At 42.3% G+C, this 19,102-nt stretch overlaps 1 protein-coding gene across 2 annotated transcripts in view; it reads left to right on the plus strand.

The window, feature by feature from the left end:
- Nucleotides 1-19,102, plus strand: part of ITPK1 (inositol-tetrakisphosphate 1-kinase) — a 121,644-nt gene that overhangs the window by 16,039 nt on the left and 86,503 nt on the right. For both annotated transcript variants that reach the window (XM_072337376.1, XM_072337377.1), the window contains exon 3: nt 13,946-13,970. In XM_072337376.1, the coding sequence (XP_072193477.1) occupies nt 13,946-13,970 (25 nt within the window). The remainder of the gene's footprint in view (nt 1-13,945; nt 13,971-19,102) is intronic.

Genomic DNA, 19,102 nt, shown 5'->3' on the forward strand with positions numbered 1-19,102 from the left:
GTTGCCCATGTTCTCCTAGCACGTTCATCAGTGCTGGGGTCTGGTGCTTGGCAGTGTCTGTTCCATACCTGTGGCTAGAGAAGAGCCAGGACAGTGGTATTTGGCACAGCACGAGGGATGTATTGTTGCAGATGGGTAAAGGCATTAGATAATGCTTTGAGGAAATCCTAGTGCCCAGGCAGTGGTGGGGGAAAAAGAAGAGAAGTGAGAAGAAATTTGATCTCTAGTATTGTACTCACTGTGTAGTTCTGTCTCTTGTGCAAAGGTAGAGCTTAATGGCAAGCTGAGCACGCAGGTTGCCTTCAGAAGTGCCTGTGTGTAGTTTGTTGGGACAGGTTGCAAGGCTGTGTGAGTTACAGCCTTAGTTACAGTGAAACACTTTGCTGACAGATGTTTGGAGGAGAGAAATAATAACCTGTTTTTAATGATATCAAAGCCTTGGGTGGGTTTGTTTGTTTGTTTATGTAAGGTTTTATTCTGTCCTTCTCAGTCATAGCCTTAAATGGCCAAAAATACAGCTCTAGACTTTTCTTTCATTTCCCAATTGTTTGTGTTCAGACCCTATTTTTTTTTTTTTTCTTGGGCAAGAGAGAGAAGTAATTACTCACCAGAAAAAGTCTGTTTGAAAAATCCTTGTCACGATCCGAGCGTTTTTAGAAGGAGAGCATCACAGTGAAAAAACAGTGGGAGAAAGTCATGAAGAAATGCACTGTTTAGTTTTTGTTGTTGTTATGCCTTCTTTTTTTTGAGGACTGAGAAGGTTTTGAAGAGGAACCTTTCTTTTGAAAGAGAATAGTTTTTGCTTTTCAGATTGGGCCTGTATACCTCGCAGCTTTCTGTGGCATCTTGGCATTGTGCTGGCTCAGCACAAAGCCATGCAGGTCCAAGGGGCAGAGAGCATCAGCCCCACACCCTTGTGCTGTCAGCAGGCAAACTGAGCATAAAGTGATGCTGAGTTAGGAGTGACTTTGTCCTTGTGAAACACAGCTGGCTGGAGGGCTGACATACAAGGAGCCATGATAGTGTGTTGGCTGGGAAAAAGCTGCTGCAGGTAGATGTACTGGTGGGGTATAAGAGCAGACACCCGAGTGGGGATTTTCTTTTGCTTTCAAAAACAGGAATTCTTGAAAACACTCTGACCGAATGATGTTTTCATTTGCTACGAGATTGAGAGGTACATGTATGCATTTTTCTCTGTAGAGAAGTCCTAATCTTCTTATGTGGCTCAGTTGTACTCCCTAGCTGTTACTTGATTTATCTGAAGTGAGAGCAAATGGGATGAATGAAAATCACTGTGCTCAGTGGGCGTAGTTCTTCAAGGACCTACCAAAGACACTTTCATCACTGCCTGAAGGTACTGTGTGATGTGAACTTTATTTTTCTATATAATGGTTCTTCAGGTCCTTGTACACATTTCAGAATCAAAGCAGTTTGAGACCTTTCCACTAGTTCCTTTCTTCTGTGCTGACTATCTCCAGGTAACCTGTAAAGTACTAATGTCAATCTGTGAGCTGGATCCTGTGTCAAACATCCCAGCCTTAACAAGAGAAGCTGGGCAGTTAGCTGTGTGTACATGATGATGACATGTAGAAACCAACCAGCAGGTGTAGGGTAAACATTGCTTTCTCCTTGCTTTGTGTTGCCCAGTCACCTCTTGTCTTGAAATCTCACTGTGTGGTATAGCAGCATCTTTGGAGTTCCTTATCTTTCATGTCTACAAGCAAAAGAAGTGAGCAACAGAAAATGAATACGCTTGTCCAAAGGAAATTTGTTCTGTGATCCTATTTAATCAAACATGTAATCAACATTTAATCAGCAACTTGCATTTTTCCTTCTAATTAGTTGCTGCCATTTGTTGGGATTGAAGAGTGAGTTTCAGGGCGGAGCTGGACAGAAATAACCTAAAGGAAAACAACTGGCTGTTCCGCGCCTTTGTGTCTGCCTGTGCAGCTCCTGCTCAGAGGCTGCATCAGCTGTTGGTGTCCGCCTCCTTAGCAATGAGAAGGACAACAGTAATTTGGTGGATTAGAATAGAAATTTATATATGTATATATTATTATTTTTGAAAGATTTTGATTCTTAAACTCATTGGCATGTTGTAATGGCACCAGCATTGCAATGGCAGATACTGGGGAGCCCAGATAATTCCATAGAGGGAAACAAATGTGAAAGATGCCACTGAACTGCTGGCCTCAGCTTGTTCTTCTGAAAGAGTGAATGAGAGTGTGAGTAACAGAGCTCCTGTAGGGTTTTGCTTGTTGAGGCAGCTTCTGGAAAACCTTAGGAGGCCCAAAGCATTGCCTTACTCCCAGCTGTGCAGGGCTCCCAACAGGGCCAGGTCTGGGCTGCAGTGAAGTCCAACTGGAACAGGTAATAGCATTCTGGGGGTTGCGTAGCAGTTGCTGTGTGCCCTGGCCAAACATGGGAAAGATGTAGTCTTGGAACACTTCATCTGGTGGAAACAGTGGATTTGACAGCTGCTGTCTAGTTACAAAACAAAACAAAATTATATATTGTTTATATATAAACAAACAAAAAAACCTCAATAAGGGCAGGATTAATTAGAGTTCTGTATGTATGTTTTGTGTGGGAGAGATCAGCAGCAAGAAGTTCTATGGAAAGAGAGAGGCGTGGGGATGCGTGGTATGAGCAGTGTGTCTGAGCCCAAGGAATAGTGCTGAAGGTCACCTGCTGGGCACAGTGGTGTTGGTAGAAGGGCTGAAGCTGGCTGGGATGAATGGCTTGGTTCAGCAAGAAGAATGATCTAAGTTTCTTGTAAGCAAACAGGATTTCTGTTTAAGAACTTCCTTACTCTATAATGAATTTTTGCATTATGGGTGGAGATGCATTTTGTCTTGGATCGCAAGCAGGTAGTAGCTGTTCTTTGTGACTGAAGCAAATGAGAAAATGGGTGTTCTGGCAGAACTATGCATATGCTGCTGCTTAAAGCAAGAAGCCCACGGACTGAAAGAAATAGGGAGAACTTTAATCTTACTATAGCAACAAAGTTCAGTGTAATCTAAAGCAGATAGAATGTCTGGCAAAATAGATGCATATGCAGTATCCACACAGATGTGCGTTTCTGAAGTGGTCCAGACACCATGACGGAGGTTTCTCCAGCTACGGTGGAGGTTTCTTGGAGATCCTGTTCTGTCTTTTTCAGGTGCAGAAACTATCTTGAGTGATGGAGGCTTTGTCTTAATGTCTCATCTCTGCTCCAGCTTCAAATTTACTCTCTCTGACTTAAACTGTTCTGTACAGAAGGTTCCTATATCCCTCACTGCACAAAGCTTTTGGTAAATTTCTATGAATCCTCCTGATTAGGCTGCCTTGATACTAAAACATTGAGGGCAGTATGTTGTTCCATATGTTGGATTTCTTTCTGCTGTCTAGCAATACTAGCAGAAAACTATTTTTCCCTCCTAAGGGAAAAAGCTATTTATTCCCACATCAGCCATTAGTAGTACTCTATATGCAATATAATTAAAATAATTCCTTAACTATCTCTCATTTTAGATCCTTTTTCCTTACGAGAAGCGTCATGCTCAATTACTGCACATTGCTCACATTTTAATTTCCAGAACCACGTGTAATTTGTGTAGAGCACCAAGACGATTTTCTGCAGCGCTGTCAAATGCTCCATCCTCTTTCTTCTCAGGGAATTTGGCTGCATGTCAATAAACAGAATGTTTTAAACAGTGTGGTCATCGCTTCTTGGAAGCCAAACTTTCGTTTTATTGCAGGCCTTCCTAATGAAGCTTCCAAATAAAGTAAAATCATTTCTGTGATCTATGTTGATGTAAACTTAAGCAGAGGAGTATGTTGCAGGGGAAGGAAATTCCATCTATTGGTACTGGCATCCGAATATGTTGAAGTGGAGAAAAGCAATCCCATTCACTTTTAATTTGTACCACGCGCTTTCTGCTGAACACCTTTTTCTTCTCATAAAGGGAACTAGACAGCAGGATTGCACTTTCCGCATTCCAGTTGGATTTCTGTCTGCTGATGCCATGGCTCCTACAGTATTCAGAGAGTACAGGATGGGGGATGGTGTGCAGCAAATAAGGGTGAACCCCAGTTTCATATAATACTGAACTTGTGGAACTGTTTTTTAGCCAGTTATTAGTTTTTGGCTTAAATACTTCTCTTTAAAATAGTAGCTGCTTTCAGAAATAGCCCAAACAGAAGGCTCAAGTATGAACTGCATGTCAAAGGCAGCAAGCAAACCAGGAACTGAATGGATGAGTTATGTGAGTCTAAACAGGTGCTGAGCTAAGAGTGGAAAGACTTCTAGGAACATTTTTTGCATTCATTGTTTTCTGTAGGCCCTCTCCCTTGATATCCTGACGTTCATCAGGTTAGAAGCCAGTTTGGTATCAGTGACAGTAACTTCTGGGTGTAGAATCCTCTTGTCAGCTATGGCTGAGTCAATGCCTTTCTCTGGTTCCATACACGAAGAAGAAAGGTGGTCACACAGTGAACGTAGGAGATGAGAAATCACAAGTACTCTCAGAGCTAATGGTGCTTGAGGAAGATGTGATATCAGGCTTGCAGTGTGCTAAAACACTGGGGCCATCCGTCATGCAAAAACAAAAAGAAGTTGCAATCAGGTTTCTGTGGTGAGCAGACGTGCTAACTTAACTGTCATGTTTGTATGATGACATTTTGCATGCAGGAAAAAGCCCCAGGCACCTATATATCTTACTGGAAGCCTCGCTGGAAATGAATAAACGCATGGCATGTTGCTGAGCTTAAATAAATCTCTAATATCTGCCAAAAATACCCGGTCTCTTTCAGAGATCCGAGTGGAAAGAAGCTTGCATTACACCTTTCTCGTGCATGTCTCAGTGCATGTCTGGTCTCTGTAAAACTGTAGAAGGTTTATCCAGGGCTGTTTGCCAGTGTCTTCAGAAGCTGCAGTGGAAGTTCAGCATTGGATTTCAGGATTAATGGAATAAAAGCCGCTTCAGTATGAAAGCTTGCCTGGCAGAGACATGTCCAACGCTCAGTGCCCCGTGTTCGTAGCAGGGTGGGGATGCATTTGTTCTTCCATGTGGTATGTAGGGCCAGCCGGGTCTGGTCTTGCTATCCATGCTTGGCTGACTGTGTGGAGAGCATGGGAAGCTGTTTGGAATGCAAGCTCCAGGCCCAAATTTCTGGAAGGCTAACAGGCTGCTTTTGTTCGGGTAGGAGTTAGGAATCCAGATAAGACTTGTGGAAGTAAGCAGGCAGCAGTAGTATGCTGGAGAGGTGAGGAGTGGAACAGAAAGGGCTGTGTGGAAGCAGCCCCTTTTGGCTGATGTACAAGTCTGCTCTAAGTACCTTCTTTTTTTACCTCGTTTTTAAAGAAACTTTAAGAAACTCAGCAGTTCTTTGCCTTGTGTGTGTGAGAATTTAGTGGACATTGTATGGGGTTCTTTAGTTTGGTTTGCCGTGTATTACATGTTTTGTAGACAGGCATTGTAAGAAGGAGATTTCCACACCTCACACCTGGATGCTCTTAATTCAGAGGATTATGGCAAAAATTCATTTTCAAGCGCTTCACTATTAGAAAAAGTGCCTTCAATTGATGTTAATAGGCTGAACATCAACTCTGTGGGAGAGCCATAAGGTCTCTGCAGACCTTTCAGGGGCTCGAGTGAGAGACACTGTGGTTGTGGATGGACTTTGCTGTCGGGGCTGATTGGTTTAACAGTAGTAGCTCTCTGGGTTGATGGAGTTGGATGCTTTTCAGATGTGCTGCCCAGGGGGATTCTGCTCTGGGTAAGATAAACTGTGGATAATGGTTCTAGTAAATATGTGTTCCTAGTGCAGTTTGTTTTCCTGGATGTGTTTACGGGGTAGCTGTGTGCAGGCTCCCACGATAAGGTTGTTAAAGATGACTGCAGTAGATGCCTGGAACTGAGAGAAGCCCTGAGAGGGTCAGACTCCTGGAAGACAATTACCAGATACTTTCAGAAAGTCAGGGGAAAGACAGATGGGGCAGTCAAAATTGTTATGTGCCCTGGAAGACCGAGCCAGTTCACCTTTCGTCTTTCCTTCTCTTCTGTTCTCTTTCTCCTTCCAATATTATTAATAATAATAATAGTAAACAACTGCTGTCTGTGGCTATGCCCATTTTAGGTTAGTTGATCAGATGTGTTGCATTTCTTCAGTTCGGTTTCCTTACCAAATGGAGAACAGGCAGGCAGTTGGATGATTTGTAAGTAGGGCACAACATCAGTATATTTAATCTAAGGCTTTCTTTCTATAGATAGATTTAGTGAGATAGATGTGTAGTTGGGTGTATAGCTAGATGCAGAGGTATCTGCACTAAGGACTGTCTAATGTGTATGAGTCCAAGTTTTTGTCTATTCCCTTTAGCCCTTCTTGGTAGCTGATAACAGTATGATATTTCTATTAACAGTGAACCAGTGTTTGTGGTTTGGGTTGCTTATCTGCAACTATAGGGAATAATTGTGTTTGATGCCTAAATCTGTTTAATGGTGCATAAGTTGAAATCAACTTTGTGGGTGTTTTCATATATGTTAGGATTGTGTAGCGTCCATATGCAAGGAAGAATGCCTGCTGTCTCTATTTAAACCTTATCTTGCCTTATAAAAGTCTCAGAAGCCTTGAGTATATTTGTTAACCAAAACATGGAAGACAACTGTTTTAATAAAGAGATGTTGACAGCTGTTAAAATTCTCAGAGAAAGCTGCTTATAAAATATGTATGCAGGTTTTACCAGCCTTGGTGTACACGAGTTAAAAATTAAAAACTATATTGAAAAGAAAGTAATTTTATGTTGCATCACACTGAATAGCGAGGCAGAAGCCTTAAGGAAGATCCAGAGTAAAAATAACAAATGCTGGCTTGCCTTAAATCTTTTATTTTTGAGCTGCTCTCTGCCTAGATGGGAATCTGTAAGAGCCCCTAGAGAAGGGGCTTTTCTACAGATGCTGGGGAGGTTTTTTCCCCCATTCGTTTTGACAGCCTTACCTATGCTGGAACAGAACTATGTATTCCTCTCTGCCCTTCTCATTTTTATTTCCAGTTGAAATAGACTTGCAGTCCAGTCTGGCTTTTTCTGTATTACAAGATATCTATCTATGATGTAGTTTTCAAGTGGCTAGTTCAGGAAACTTCAGCAGTGAGAGACAGTTCAAACTGCATCCTCAGGTGAGCACTGCAGTCTGCTGTAGTGGGATTGCCTGTAGCACTTGAACCATGGAGTTTGAGTAAAGATAGGCAAGGCTCTGGTTTCTGGGTAGTTTTACAGATAAGGTAGGCTGGAGTGCAGGTGCATGCCTTGATTCAACTTTATCTGCATTGCGCCAGCTCTTGCTAACTCTTAATTCCTGTTACAAAAGATGTGGTCTTTGAAAGGAGGCAGGCAGGAGGCTTGGCTGTCGTGCCTGATGCAGTTCAAGAATTTAGTGGTAAAGTTGTGTTGATAGTGCTCAAAAGCAGTGCAGGGGCCCACATAAGTACTGGTAGAGTTTGAAGGAGTTGTGCTTGAGATGCCTTTAGATTTGATGGTATCAGGCTGGGAGAACAAGCATTTGACTTTATGCTTTTTGCCGGTTCTGTTTGAAAGGCACCTGAGCATAAAGTTAGAACCATGCAAATATAGGAATTCTAGCTATCACTGGCAGCAAAGCATACCGAAGGGCATCACCATGCAGCTGGCATGTAGCATAAATTGAAAGCTGTGTCAGTTTGTCACTGTGGGATTTGTGAGCTGCCAGCTCTCCTGGCTGTGACAAGGAAGTTCCCAAAGTGGCAATGCTTTATAAGGGGGAATCCTGAAGCCCAAACTGAACCTGGAATCCTGCACTTTCAGGCTCTTTTGTAGCTGAGTGCACTGTTGTTTGTGTCTGAGCAAGAGAAGTCTGCTTGCTGTAAGCACGAGAGCTTGGGGGTGATTCCTGGGAGCAAATATCTGTAGCTAACCACCAACAGGATTGCTGACTCTTTAAATTTAGTGCTCTTTGTTTCACTTTACAGTTTGTGACTATCTTACCTTGTTCACTTTCTTAAAATGGCATTGTTCTGTCAATCCTTTTAAATCTCATTTTACACAGTGGCTTAGAGGTACATTGTGCTTTTCCAGCACGCCGTGTGCGCTTTTACTTGCAAGGAAAAATGTGATGGAGCAAGTTTCTCAGAGCGGCCAGCGAGGGAGTATTTTAATGATCTGTGTTGTTTGGGATGCAGACCCATTGCTTTTTGATTGCTGGCCTGGCCTTGGTGAAGTTAAATGTAGAAGGTGAACTCCTGACATCTGAAAAATCACCTGCATATTGGATCCTCAGCTGCTGCAAATGAGAAATGGCAGGAACATTTACCATTAGCTTTCAGTCTAGAGCAGTTCTAGCAGTGTTACCCAGACCTGACAATGATGAAGCCTTTATCAAGTCAATGTGAATCTTCCTTTTGGTTTTAGTGAAGGTGTCTTTTTGTGGTGAGCCTTTCAGAATGGTTTTAGTTACTTCTATTGTACTAGGAAAGCTGAGGAGTCACTAATGGCTGTCTTCCTACTCCAGTATAATAGCTGTTAAGGAGTTTGAAATCGTTTTTCCTGCATTTTGACAGTATCTGGAAATTCAGATGTAAACAAATTACCTTTCAGCTAAAGCACCTTTTTGCCCTTGGAAAAATGGAAGATAAATACCGTGTCTGTACTCAGTAGCGATATTGTCTTCTGCCTTGGGATTCTAACCACTCTTTCCATGGCTCTTTCAGTCATCACAGGTGCCTTGTGACCTTAGAAAGACTATTGAAAGGGATGGGTCAAGTGTTTGCTTTTTGCAGAGGGTCACATTAACACTAGGGTGACTGGGATCATGGGGAGACAAAGGAGCCTGGCACAGGGAGAGCATACGTGCTTTTTGCAGCACTTCAAGAGGCAGGCAGTTTATTGAAGCCAAAGGGTGGTGCTGGAACAACTTAGTGTGCAAATTTGAAGGACTGTGACCTTTGGAAAACCATATCTTGTAATGGAAGATACAGTGCCAAGGCAGCTTGGTTTGAAGATGATTTTTATTAGTTTATAGAGAGAGCGTGTGGTGTGGCTGCTTGCCATGGGTGGAAACTCGATCTGGTAAGGTCTGAAGGTCTCACTGGTGATGTGTGCCTATGGTTGAAAGCTAAACCCTGCGTAATTGCTCATAATTGCCATCAGGTACTAAATATGCCTTTGAATGTCTGGTAGGATGAATAGGACATTGTCTTAAGTCATTTTTCTGTGCAGCTGTTAATCGTTCCTTCTTCCCATGATTGCACCTCTTTCTTTTTTTTTTTCTCTCTCTTTATTACTGTGGTTTTGTGCCCCTCCTGGGAAAACAGTGAGTATGGACTCACAGAACCTGAGATCACTAAGTTCCAAGAACGTCATGTAGAGATCAGCACCACTGAAGTATCTCAAATGTCTAGTTTAAAAAGATGATAGAAAAAACCAGATCCTTTCAAGTTTGTATTACTGAAATATAGAATTAATATTTAGTGACTTAAGGTAGTTTATTCCCTATGGTTGCCGTTCAGAGTGTCTGGTTTCTTTCTTTTGTGACTTTCTCCTCCTTGCAGTTTCAACCACTGAAGTCTTGATGTTGGATACTTCAGTTTGTCATTGGTCTGGCAGGATGACAGGTTAGAGGGCTTCTAGCTGGCTCTTTTCTGGAAGGTGCCTGTGTTGTGGTGGGAATTAAAGGTGTGTGGAAGCATTCTGGTGCCTCAGGTAAATGCCAGAGTGATGTTGCTGCCTGCCCTGCCAAAAAGCTCTCGTATTTTCTTATCCATTTCCTGGCACCTTGTTCTGGTACGGTGCTCAAAGGAGCAGTCTTATAGCTATAGTTGGGATGATATAATGCTTTAAAGATGTGGAGGAGATTAGATGGCTCTCCCAGCTATCATGTGAGATGGCTGCGTGAAAATTGCTTGCCATGCTGTAGTGTCCGATGTATGAAGTCTGTTCCCCATTCGATGTGATTCTATGTGGTTATAAAAAGAAGGATGAAATGCACATATGTGGCTTTCCCCCAGAGGTCTCATTTCTTCAGCATATCTGAAGAACACTTAAAGCATACAACACTATCTGTGGCTACCTATTTATGAGGATACACCTGATTGCCCTTCTTTGAATCTATGATGCTTTACAGAGATACGGAAAGACAAGGATTCCTCCCATCCCAAATATCAACTTCTGACCAATTTCAGCCCTAAATCTTTCAAAAATACCGATGGAAGAAGAGGAAAGCCTTTCTAAAAGGAATAGCTGGATTTATATTAGCAAAATTACCTCTGATTAATTCTCTGCTTAATAGATTGGGTACAAAGCAGAAACAAAACACAAAAACCGAATTCTTATGTTACTTCCAAATCTTGTAGCTTTTCAGGTGCCTTCAGCTAACTTCAGTGTGACCCATGACTGTAAGCCTGTGTGTCCCAGCAGCACGTACTCCTGTGCAGCTGCTGTCTGGTTGCTTCTCTCATAGGCAGTAATGTACGTCCATCAGTGAGGGAAGGTAATAAAAGCATGGAACCTCAAAATATTCCCTGGCAGAAATGCAGGGTGCCCTGCTGATGGAAAAACTCGTGCAAATTAGCTGAGCTCGCCTTTGTGCTTGGAAGAGAAAAACAGGATGTCTGTGAGGCTGCGGGTGGCCGGTGTTTGCTGATTTTTGCACTTTGCTTTGGTATTTTTTGTAGGGTGCCATCCTCAGTGCCTGATAATTTCAGGTGGAAAATCTTACTGGATGCCGTTTTTACTCTGGTTCATTAATATTTATGCAAATCCCTTTGAAACCAAAAAATGCTTTTATGTTTTATGTCAAAGCAATATGTTATTATTTGCTACTTTTCTAAGTGGGACCTTCTGGGAGTGAAACATCCTCGTATCTGAGAAAATGAACTTCACTGCGTGCATTAATAACTGCTCGGGCTATTACAGCAGGTATCATGATTGCTTTTTTGTTCTCAGATTGTAAATTGCTTGCCATTTTTCAATCTGTCACTCAGACCAGACAGCAGAAAATACACTACTTAATTTAACCCTGCCTGTAATGTTTGACATTATAGTAATATTTTTAACTGTCATTCTCTATGGCATTTTAGACCAAGATGCTGGGGTGAATTAGTTCAAACTGTTTACTTTGAATGTTAAAGGAAGCAAACAACCAAAAACTGCTCCACATAGTTTGAGACTATGGTAGAAGATCAGTTCTAAAACTCTAGTGTATGGGCTGATAATATCTTGATATTGAACTCTTCCCCAAATCCATAGGTAACTTCATAACTTCATAAGCTTTAATCGCTGTTCCATGTGGTTGTGGAGTTGCCCACACAGTTAGGTGTAGAATTGAGTCAGGATATTCTTTAGAATTGCATTTGCTTTAAAAGCAGTGACCTCTAGGAACATTGTTTCAGAGTGACCATTTTTCAAGCATTTGCTCAAGGGTAGTAGGCAGGCAGTCTTGCTTTGATGCAGTTGTGTCACATCTTGGGAAGAAGGAGGGAAATACGACCAATAAGAACCATTCTCTTCCCCTCAGAAAAAATAGGGATTGTCTTGCTTAGCTTGTTTTGCATCCCATGTAGCCACTTCTGGGAGGTGTCTGGACAAGCTGGCAGTAGAAGCCCTTCCTCAGGCAGGATATGACTTGGTTTCAGGCCACATGCTTGCTCTGTCATACTCCCAGACAGGCTAATTTGGCAACTACGCCACCTCACCTGCACACCCCTTATGGACAGCCCCTTGCTGCTGAGTTACCTATGGCCTGTGGTCTGCTTTGTTCTGCCCATTGATTTTTTTGGGGGGGAGGTGACATAGTGCTACCTGCTTGGGTGTGGAGTGCTCATCTTGGTGCCTTGTGGCTGCAGCCTGCCCATCCCTGTGGCTTGGTGGCACTGCCAGGTGGTGATCTAACAGAGACATGAGGCTGCTTGCTGTCCTGGTTACTCGGGTATCTTTGGTTCTTTAAATAACTTAAATTCAGAAAAAAAAAATAATATATTTTCTAGAGGATTTATCCCAAATTACCAAATCCACAAAACATGTCTGCTTCTATGGTTTCTTGCCTCCTGGGTTTAAGTGTCAGTAGTTCTGATATTTCAGATAACCAAAGGGGAAAGCCCACTATTGAGAAATGGAGGAGCCAGTGCTGCAAGCCAACCTTGCTGATCTCTTCCTCCTTTCCATAGCCATTAAGTGTGTGACAGTGTCTTCAGCACCAGATGCTTGTTGCTGTTTGTGTGTGAGGGTAAACAAAAGTTGCAGGCTGGCTTCTACCTTCTGCTGATGCAGTACAATCGCTTTCTGTAAATCCCAGTAAATATGCTGAGTCCATTTTGGGGGTCATTCTAGAAAGCCTTCAGGCCAATTCCTTCTCAAGTAGCTTTGACAACCATCTTTCAAGCGTTTTTTTCTTCTTTAAAGTGGGACAAAACTTATTCGGTGTGTGTAGGCATGGCAAAAATTGCAGCCTTTTCCGTCAGAAGCCGTCCTTCAAGGAGCTCTGGAGTAGTCCTTGCTGAAGCCTGGTGTATTTTTATGGCAGTTTTGAGTTGTTCTGTTTACTCCGGGGCAGACACAGCAAAAATGTAACTGGTTTGGTTATTTTAAGTCTTAGCTTACAGTACTTGGAATGCCTCACGAGTGAGCTGCAGCCTCATTCACACATACACACAAAAGGCACACAACACTTCCTACCTTGTATTTCGTGTTTGTCTCCCTTAGCTGTGTGAAAGTTATTGTTTCAGCAATTTGGCTATTAACTCTTTCTCTACAAGAGTCTTTTTCTTCCCAGAGCATAATTGGAATGCATCTGGCTAGCCTCAGGTGCCATTCTGCAGCAATGCTTCCCACACTCTAATGGCAACACATCAATCACCCACCATTTACAGGCCACTGTTATTTGCAAGAGGGCTTTGAAATTCTCTGTAAGAGGTGCTTGGTTTCATTTTCTTTTTAATTTCCTTGCTGAGCAACGATGAGCTCTGTTGTGACTGTGCAGTGCATGCAGGCTGCTTTTCAGCCAGAGAAACTCCAGGCATGTGAAGTGGAAGAAGGGAAAAATTTATGTCATAGATGCTGATGGATTGCCTGTCCCTTTGGGCATCTTTGTAACGGCCTTCCAAAAGAAAGACTTACTGTATTCGGGGTAAAACTGGAGGAGCCATTGTGCATTCAGTAGTGTCCAACAGTTGTGACTGTGGGTATAGGCAGTGATAGGGTACTGGGGACAGTCGGGCAGCACTGCTCTGTGACCTCTCCAGCAAGGGTCTTTGATTTTCACGTATGAGGTTAGTGGGAATGAGAAAAAGACATTCCAGTCGTGTTCTTGCTGAGGCTTTTGATTCTTAAACTAAATTCCTTATGTCCTCAAAGTGAGGAGAAGTTCATAATGTATTTAAATAGCCCTCATGTAGTGGGAAAGTGGCATGGAATAGGAATGGCTGGGCTTTGTGCCAGATACTTAGTTCTGCTCTCCAGACTAAAGCAGAAATGGTTTGTTTTCCTTGATAACTTGTCAAATGCAGTGACTGAACATTGCTGGGCTGTGTGTACCTGAATCTCAATTCTTATACTACTGCAGTGGATTGGACTGAACTGGCTTTGCTAGTTTCAGTTCTCAGCATTTTGATGTATGATGGGAATTGAGGTGCTCTCTCCCTCACATCACCTACTTCCCGCCTCTGACCAGTGGGCAGCTGCATTGGTTCCGGCAGGACAGCTGCTCAGTGCATGTCCCATGTCCATGCTGAGGCCATGGTTTAGAAATTGCCAAGGTGCTTCATAGGCAGAATAGAACAGAACAGATGCTTTACTGAGTGTCACTTAGCAAATGCAGATTTTTAATGTTTGCATTCTAGTATGAAGCAACCTTATGCCGTCAATGTTTGCTGTGCGTTTTTCCCACATTCCAACAATAACCTTTTTGTGTTTTGTTTTTTTTTTCTTTTTCAGGAAAAGAGGAGTGGAAGTTGTACAGGTGAGTGAAAACTACTCAGTTACTTTTCTTTCTTTTTTTCTTCACTTCTCTGCTATCAGTACTGGTTTTGGGGAAAGAAGTGGATCCCATTTGGCCACCTATGTATCAAGCCCATCTAGTACAAGTGTCAAAGTGAAAGTGCAGGTGAAGCTGACTTTTTCCTGTCTCTATTAAGTAATAAGATCTGATTAGGTGATATTAGACTGTGCTTACTTTATTTAAAGATGGTCAGATTTAGGATGGCTTTATCTGCCTTTCAAACAGAGCTATGGTAGTAGTGTGTTTACAGCCAAAGGAGCAGAGAAGCGATACTGAAGTGCTTTGAAGTTTTAGCCCCTCCGCTGTTAAGTATAAATGTTAGTTATGTTTGCTATATTCAAAGCCTAAGTGATCATATTTTACACAAGATGTTACTTAAAGGATGATGCCAACTTGGGAAAGAAATTATGTTAGCATGACAGCTGTTTTGCTGTGCCTGCTATCTCAGAGCACTGTGGTCCTAAAAGGTAGAACGGGGAAGCATATTCTGTTCTATTTGGCCTGTTGTGTTTACTTAGAAGAGCTGCGTGTCACAGGTTTCACTCTTCCTGGTGCTTACCTGGTGCTCATTTTCTAGTCTGAGGTGTGCTCAGTGTGTTCCTCACACACAGAATTGTGGAATCGTTAAGGTTGGAAAAGGTGTCTAAGATCATCTAGTTCAACCGTCAACTATCATTACCATACCCACTAATCTGTGTCTCTTAGTGCCACATCTCTGCATTTCTTGAGCACCTACAGGGATGGTGGCTCCACCTCCTGGGAATGCAACCTGTTCCAATGCCTCACCATTCTTTTTGAGAAGAATTTTTTTCTAACGTACAAACTGAACCTCCCCTGGTGCAACTTGAGACCATTCCGTCTTGTCCTGTTATTTCTTATGTCCCAGTTGCAGCGACAGATCTGCCTCAGTAGAGGAAAAGTGGGTATTAACTCACTGATAGTTGATGCTGCTCTTATGTCCTTGTGACTCAACACCAACAAAGAGTAGGAACACTTCAAAAGAAAAGAAAAAATAAATCCATATGATTCTAAAGAATCTTGTCAAAAATGGCTTTTAAGAAATTACTAGTTAGCCTTGGAGAATGTCTTTCTAGTAGGTCTGGTTATCTGTGAACTGCATGGTATTATGAGCAAAGAAGGCACATATTTTAGTGGCTGAACTTAGACTTAATTCTAATGCCCTTTCACCACTACACTACAGCAAGCATCTTCCTTGCTTGTACCTCCTATTGCTCAGAGCTAAGAAACAGCTTCTTTTATAAGTTCTGTTAGAGTACCTCTGGATTGATAAGTACAACCAACATATGCAGAGTACATCCTCAACAAGCAGCATAAGAAGAAAGCTAGCCTGTATTTGTGTCATTCTTTGGTTTACAATCCACTGTCTGCATTTGTTGTACGTGCCTAGTTCCTGCTGTGTTCACTTAAGCTGTGACTGTATGAAATGAATTAAATGATCCTATGATTAGATAAACAGAGAGCAGATTCTGTTTTACCTCTTGGGCTGAAGTTGCTGTCTTTCAACGTGTTACTTGAGTCTTTGATGTATCAATGCATGCAGGATGCACAAATGCATTTAGTTATTTAGGTTGTTTTGCTGATGTTTCTGTAACTCAATGGCGAGTCATTAGATATTCACAAAATAATAGGAAAGAATTTGTTTATTCGAAGAGCATTTGGGAAACATTTAGACAGAACTAGGCACGACTTCATAGAGTTACTTAAATGGTTTCAAATTCTACAGCACTGTCAAGATGCCACGCTAACCTATATTGGGAATCTGTGCCCCAGGGGCGTACCTGGAATATTGATGCCTGATGCTCTGCTAGAGCTGGATGGATGACCATGTGTTATCACTGCTGGCCTGCATGTTGCTTTGTACATGCTAATGCATGTACTTGTAGTAGCAGGGGATATCTCAGACATCTGCTCTTTGCTCACTGAGTATTCCTAGAAAGCTTGGCTTTTGTCACCTTGCACTGCCTGTTCCTCTAGCCCTGCTTTTAGGTAGAGAATATCTTGGTACCGATCTGCCGGACAAAGTTTATCTGACAGGGAATGTTCCTTGCCTGTGTTGAGCAGCAGGGTTTTTTTGACTTGCTTCTCCTTTAAAGAATCTGCTCTGGTGTGAGCAGGGAGACATACATATCCTCCTAAGAGTAGTAGTAGAAGAGTAGGACTGGCAGTGGGATGCTAAGCAGACATGCCCCTCTATCTGAGGTTAAGAAATTGTATAAGTACCATATTGAAAACAACCTCTCAACTCATGGGGTGAGAAGTAATTTTGTTTTCTTTGTTATTCTTTATAGAAATCCTAATTAAATTCAACTATGAAAATTCACTGTGAACTCAATGCATAGGAGCTGAAATGCATTAAGTTATTTAGTATAATTGAGTAATGTCCATCAAGCTGTCTAGCTTAAACGATAGTGCAGAAGATGAATCAAGTAAAAACCTTTCAAAGTTATGACATTTCCAAAGACTGAGCCTTTCCAAAGTCTTGAGTCTGCACCCTAACATTTGGGAGCCTCAGGTTTATTCAGGTGAAGTAGCTCATGTCTTCTTTTCCTGTGACACAAGTCTGAGTAACAACATGAGGTTTTAGAGGTTTTTTGGACCTAGATTTGCTTCTTGAGACTTAAATCCTAGTCAGTGGGGCAGCTACAAACCATTATTTTATCAGATGGAAAACCAAACAGAAATCTCCCTGGATGGAGGACTGTGTTCAATCTCTGACCTGGTGGCAGGCTGTTCTCATGGTTTTTAAGTAGGCATCACCACCGCTGTGTTAGGGTGCTTATCCTGCATGTACTCAGAGAGGTAAAGAAACGCTATTGTTCCATTTTTAAGATGGGAACTGAAAAACAAACAAAACAAAAAAGGACTGAAGGCCGTATGCAAGCTCTACAGGAATGCTGTTGCTCTTCCAGCCCCAGTTCTGGCAGCTGTGCTGACAGGGCTGCATGGAACAGGGTTCAGCTCAGATGTCTGAGGAGGTGTGGGTGCTCAGACCCTGAATTATCCCTGTCATTCTGATTTTGTTCCTTGTCAGCTCCCCCAGCCTCTTGCAACTAGAGCCACTAGAGGAGGTAGTCAGCTGTGGGGTGGCAATGCCTTGCATGGTGACTTATACCCAGAGCCTCAGTAGCACTATGGCCTGTAGGCCACTGGGCAGGCAGCAGCTTGGTGCTGGCACTAGGCTGCCAGGGCACTAAGAGCTTCAACAAAAGCCTTGCTTAATTTCTATCATCACTTCCCTAGTTATGCAATGATTGGCTAATTAGGCATTAACCGTAGTAAATAAATCTTTTCTATTAATAGAATCTAGCAAATGTGGGTTTTGAACAGTTTCTGAATCATAAACCTGTTTCTGAACTTTTTTTTTTTTTAAAGCTTGGTTTTGTTCAGTTTCACCCCTCAAAATTATTATAGGGCCAAATTTAGATTTGCATTCTGTCAGCTTTTCTTCAGCCAGTAGAGTATTCTATTTCTTATGACTGTGCATTGGTGAGGGAAAGAAAGAACGTCTCCATATACCTTATTTTTTCAGGAGAAAATCTGTTTGGCTTAGTTTGAAGAATGTAAGATTGAAAACATGTGCAGTGAAGTGGAAATCATCGCAAGTACCTCTGATGGGGACATGCATTTATTTTTGTTTCACAAGCTATGCAAATCCAGAATAATTAGCCGCAGCCCTTTGGCTTCTGACAAATTGCCAGTTCCGTCTTTGTGTGACAGAGTTTGGAGCCTTCATATTTCTCGGGACTTCAAAGCCCTTTTGAGCACATCCACGCCCAGGCTTTCCTAGAGCTCTAGCTCACTTTTTTTTTCTTTCAAATTTTGAAATAGTTAAGATTTCCTATTTTCCGTGTGTATTTTTGGTTCTGATGAGCGCTAACGCTCTCCTTTATCTTGCAGAGATGTTCTAGTTGGTTGGCTATAAAAGTGGGATTAGTCATTGTATCTCAAGCTGCACATTTTTTAATAGCAGTGGGATACGGAGGACAACATGTTTTTCAGTGTGGAACAGCTGATTGTAGTAGTTACAATGGTCTAGGCTGCTGTTTTGTTTTTCCTTTCTTTCCCTTCAGCCCTTTGGGAATTGAGATATTTGAAATCTTTTACTTTTGAGAAAACAAAACTGTCCTTTGGGCTGTGGGTTTCACTGATGACAGCAAAGGAGAATTGAGGGTCCCTTCCCCCCTTCCTAAATCTTCAATCAAAGTGAAATACCAATGGCAAGAGTTTCCACTAATTGTTGCCAGGGAACAGTTGTTTTCTTGAAATGCAGAGAGGTTTATTTTCACATGAAGTATTAATGGAATCAGCTCGGAACAGCAGCATTCTAACAAGAAGAGAGCTTATAAAGTATATATCCAACAGCATGTACAGAAAGATGTGACTGGAAAGCTTCCAAAGCAAGCAGGTTTATTGAGATGTTGGAGAGCTGGCTCTGTAGCACAGGGAGAAGAAAGTTTTATTTTTACATGCATGCCAGCCCCTCGTTACAGTGCATGTTCTCAGTATGGCAGTCAGCTTTGTCTGTATTGCATTTTTGGAAACGATGCTGTGAAAACCCTCCAACCCTGCTTAGTCTGGGTCGTCTGGGTGCTTTGTGTGCTCTGGGAGGTGAGGGCAGCTGGGTAAAGTCTTGAGAAGATTAGAACAGAAGCACACAGTGATACTGCTTAGCATCTGGGGAGCCTCAGAGTAGAGTCTTCAAAAAATAAAAGGATGCAATATTAAACAAAAGTTGTAGCTTTGTCCCCCAGGAATAGCGGGACTGTGGAAAAACAAATGCCAGACCTCAGATCCTCCTCAGAATGGGAGATCCTACTACATGAGACCATCTTGGTACCTAAAGAGCCTCAGTGTCCTGCAGAAATGGAGCACAGGTTCCAGAACAGAGAGGGATGGCTTTGGCACGTTGGTACCTATTGCATCAGCAGTTGGTCAGGGAGGCACAGCGTGGCCCTTTCTGGTCCAGTGGGGAAGAAGAATAAATATATATCTGGTGGGGCAGGGAAGGGAGAGAAAGCAACAAAATGTTTCCATCGTGTGGATCGAACAGATTAAATAAATAAGCACTTACT

The sequence above is a fragment of the Excalfactoria chinensis genome, chromosome 5, assembly GCF_039878825.1.
Source record: "Excalfactoria chinensis isolate bCotChi1 chromosome 5, bCotChi1.hap2, whole genome shotgun sequence".
Taxonomy (NCBI): Eukaryota; Metazoa; Chordata; class Aves; order Galliformes; family Phasianidae; genus Excalfactoria; species Excalfactoria chinensis.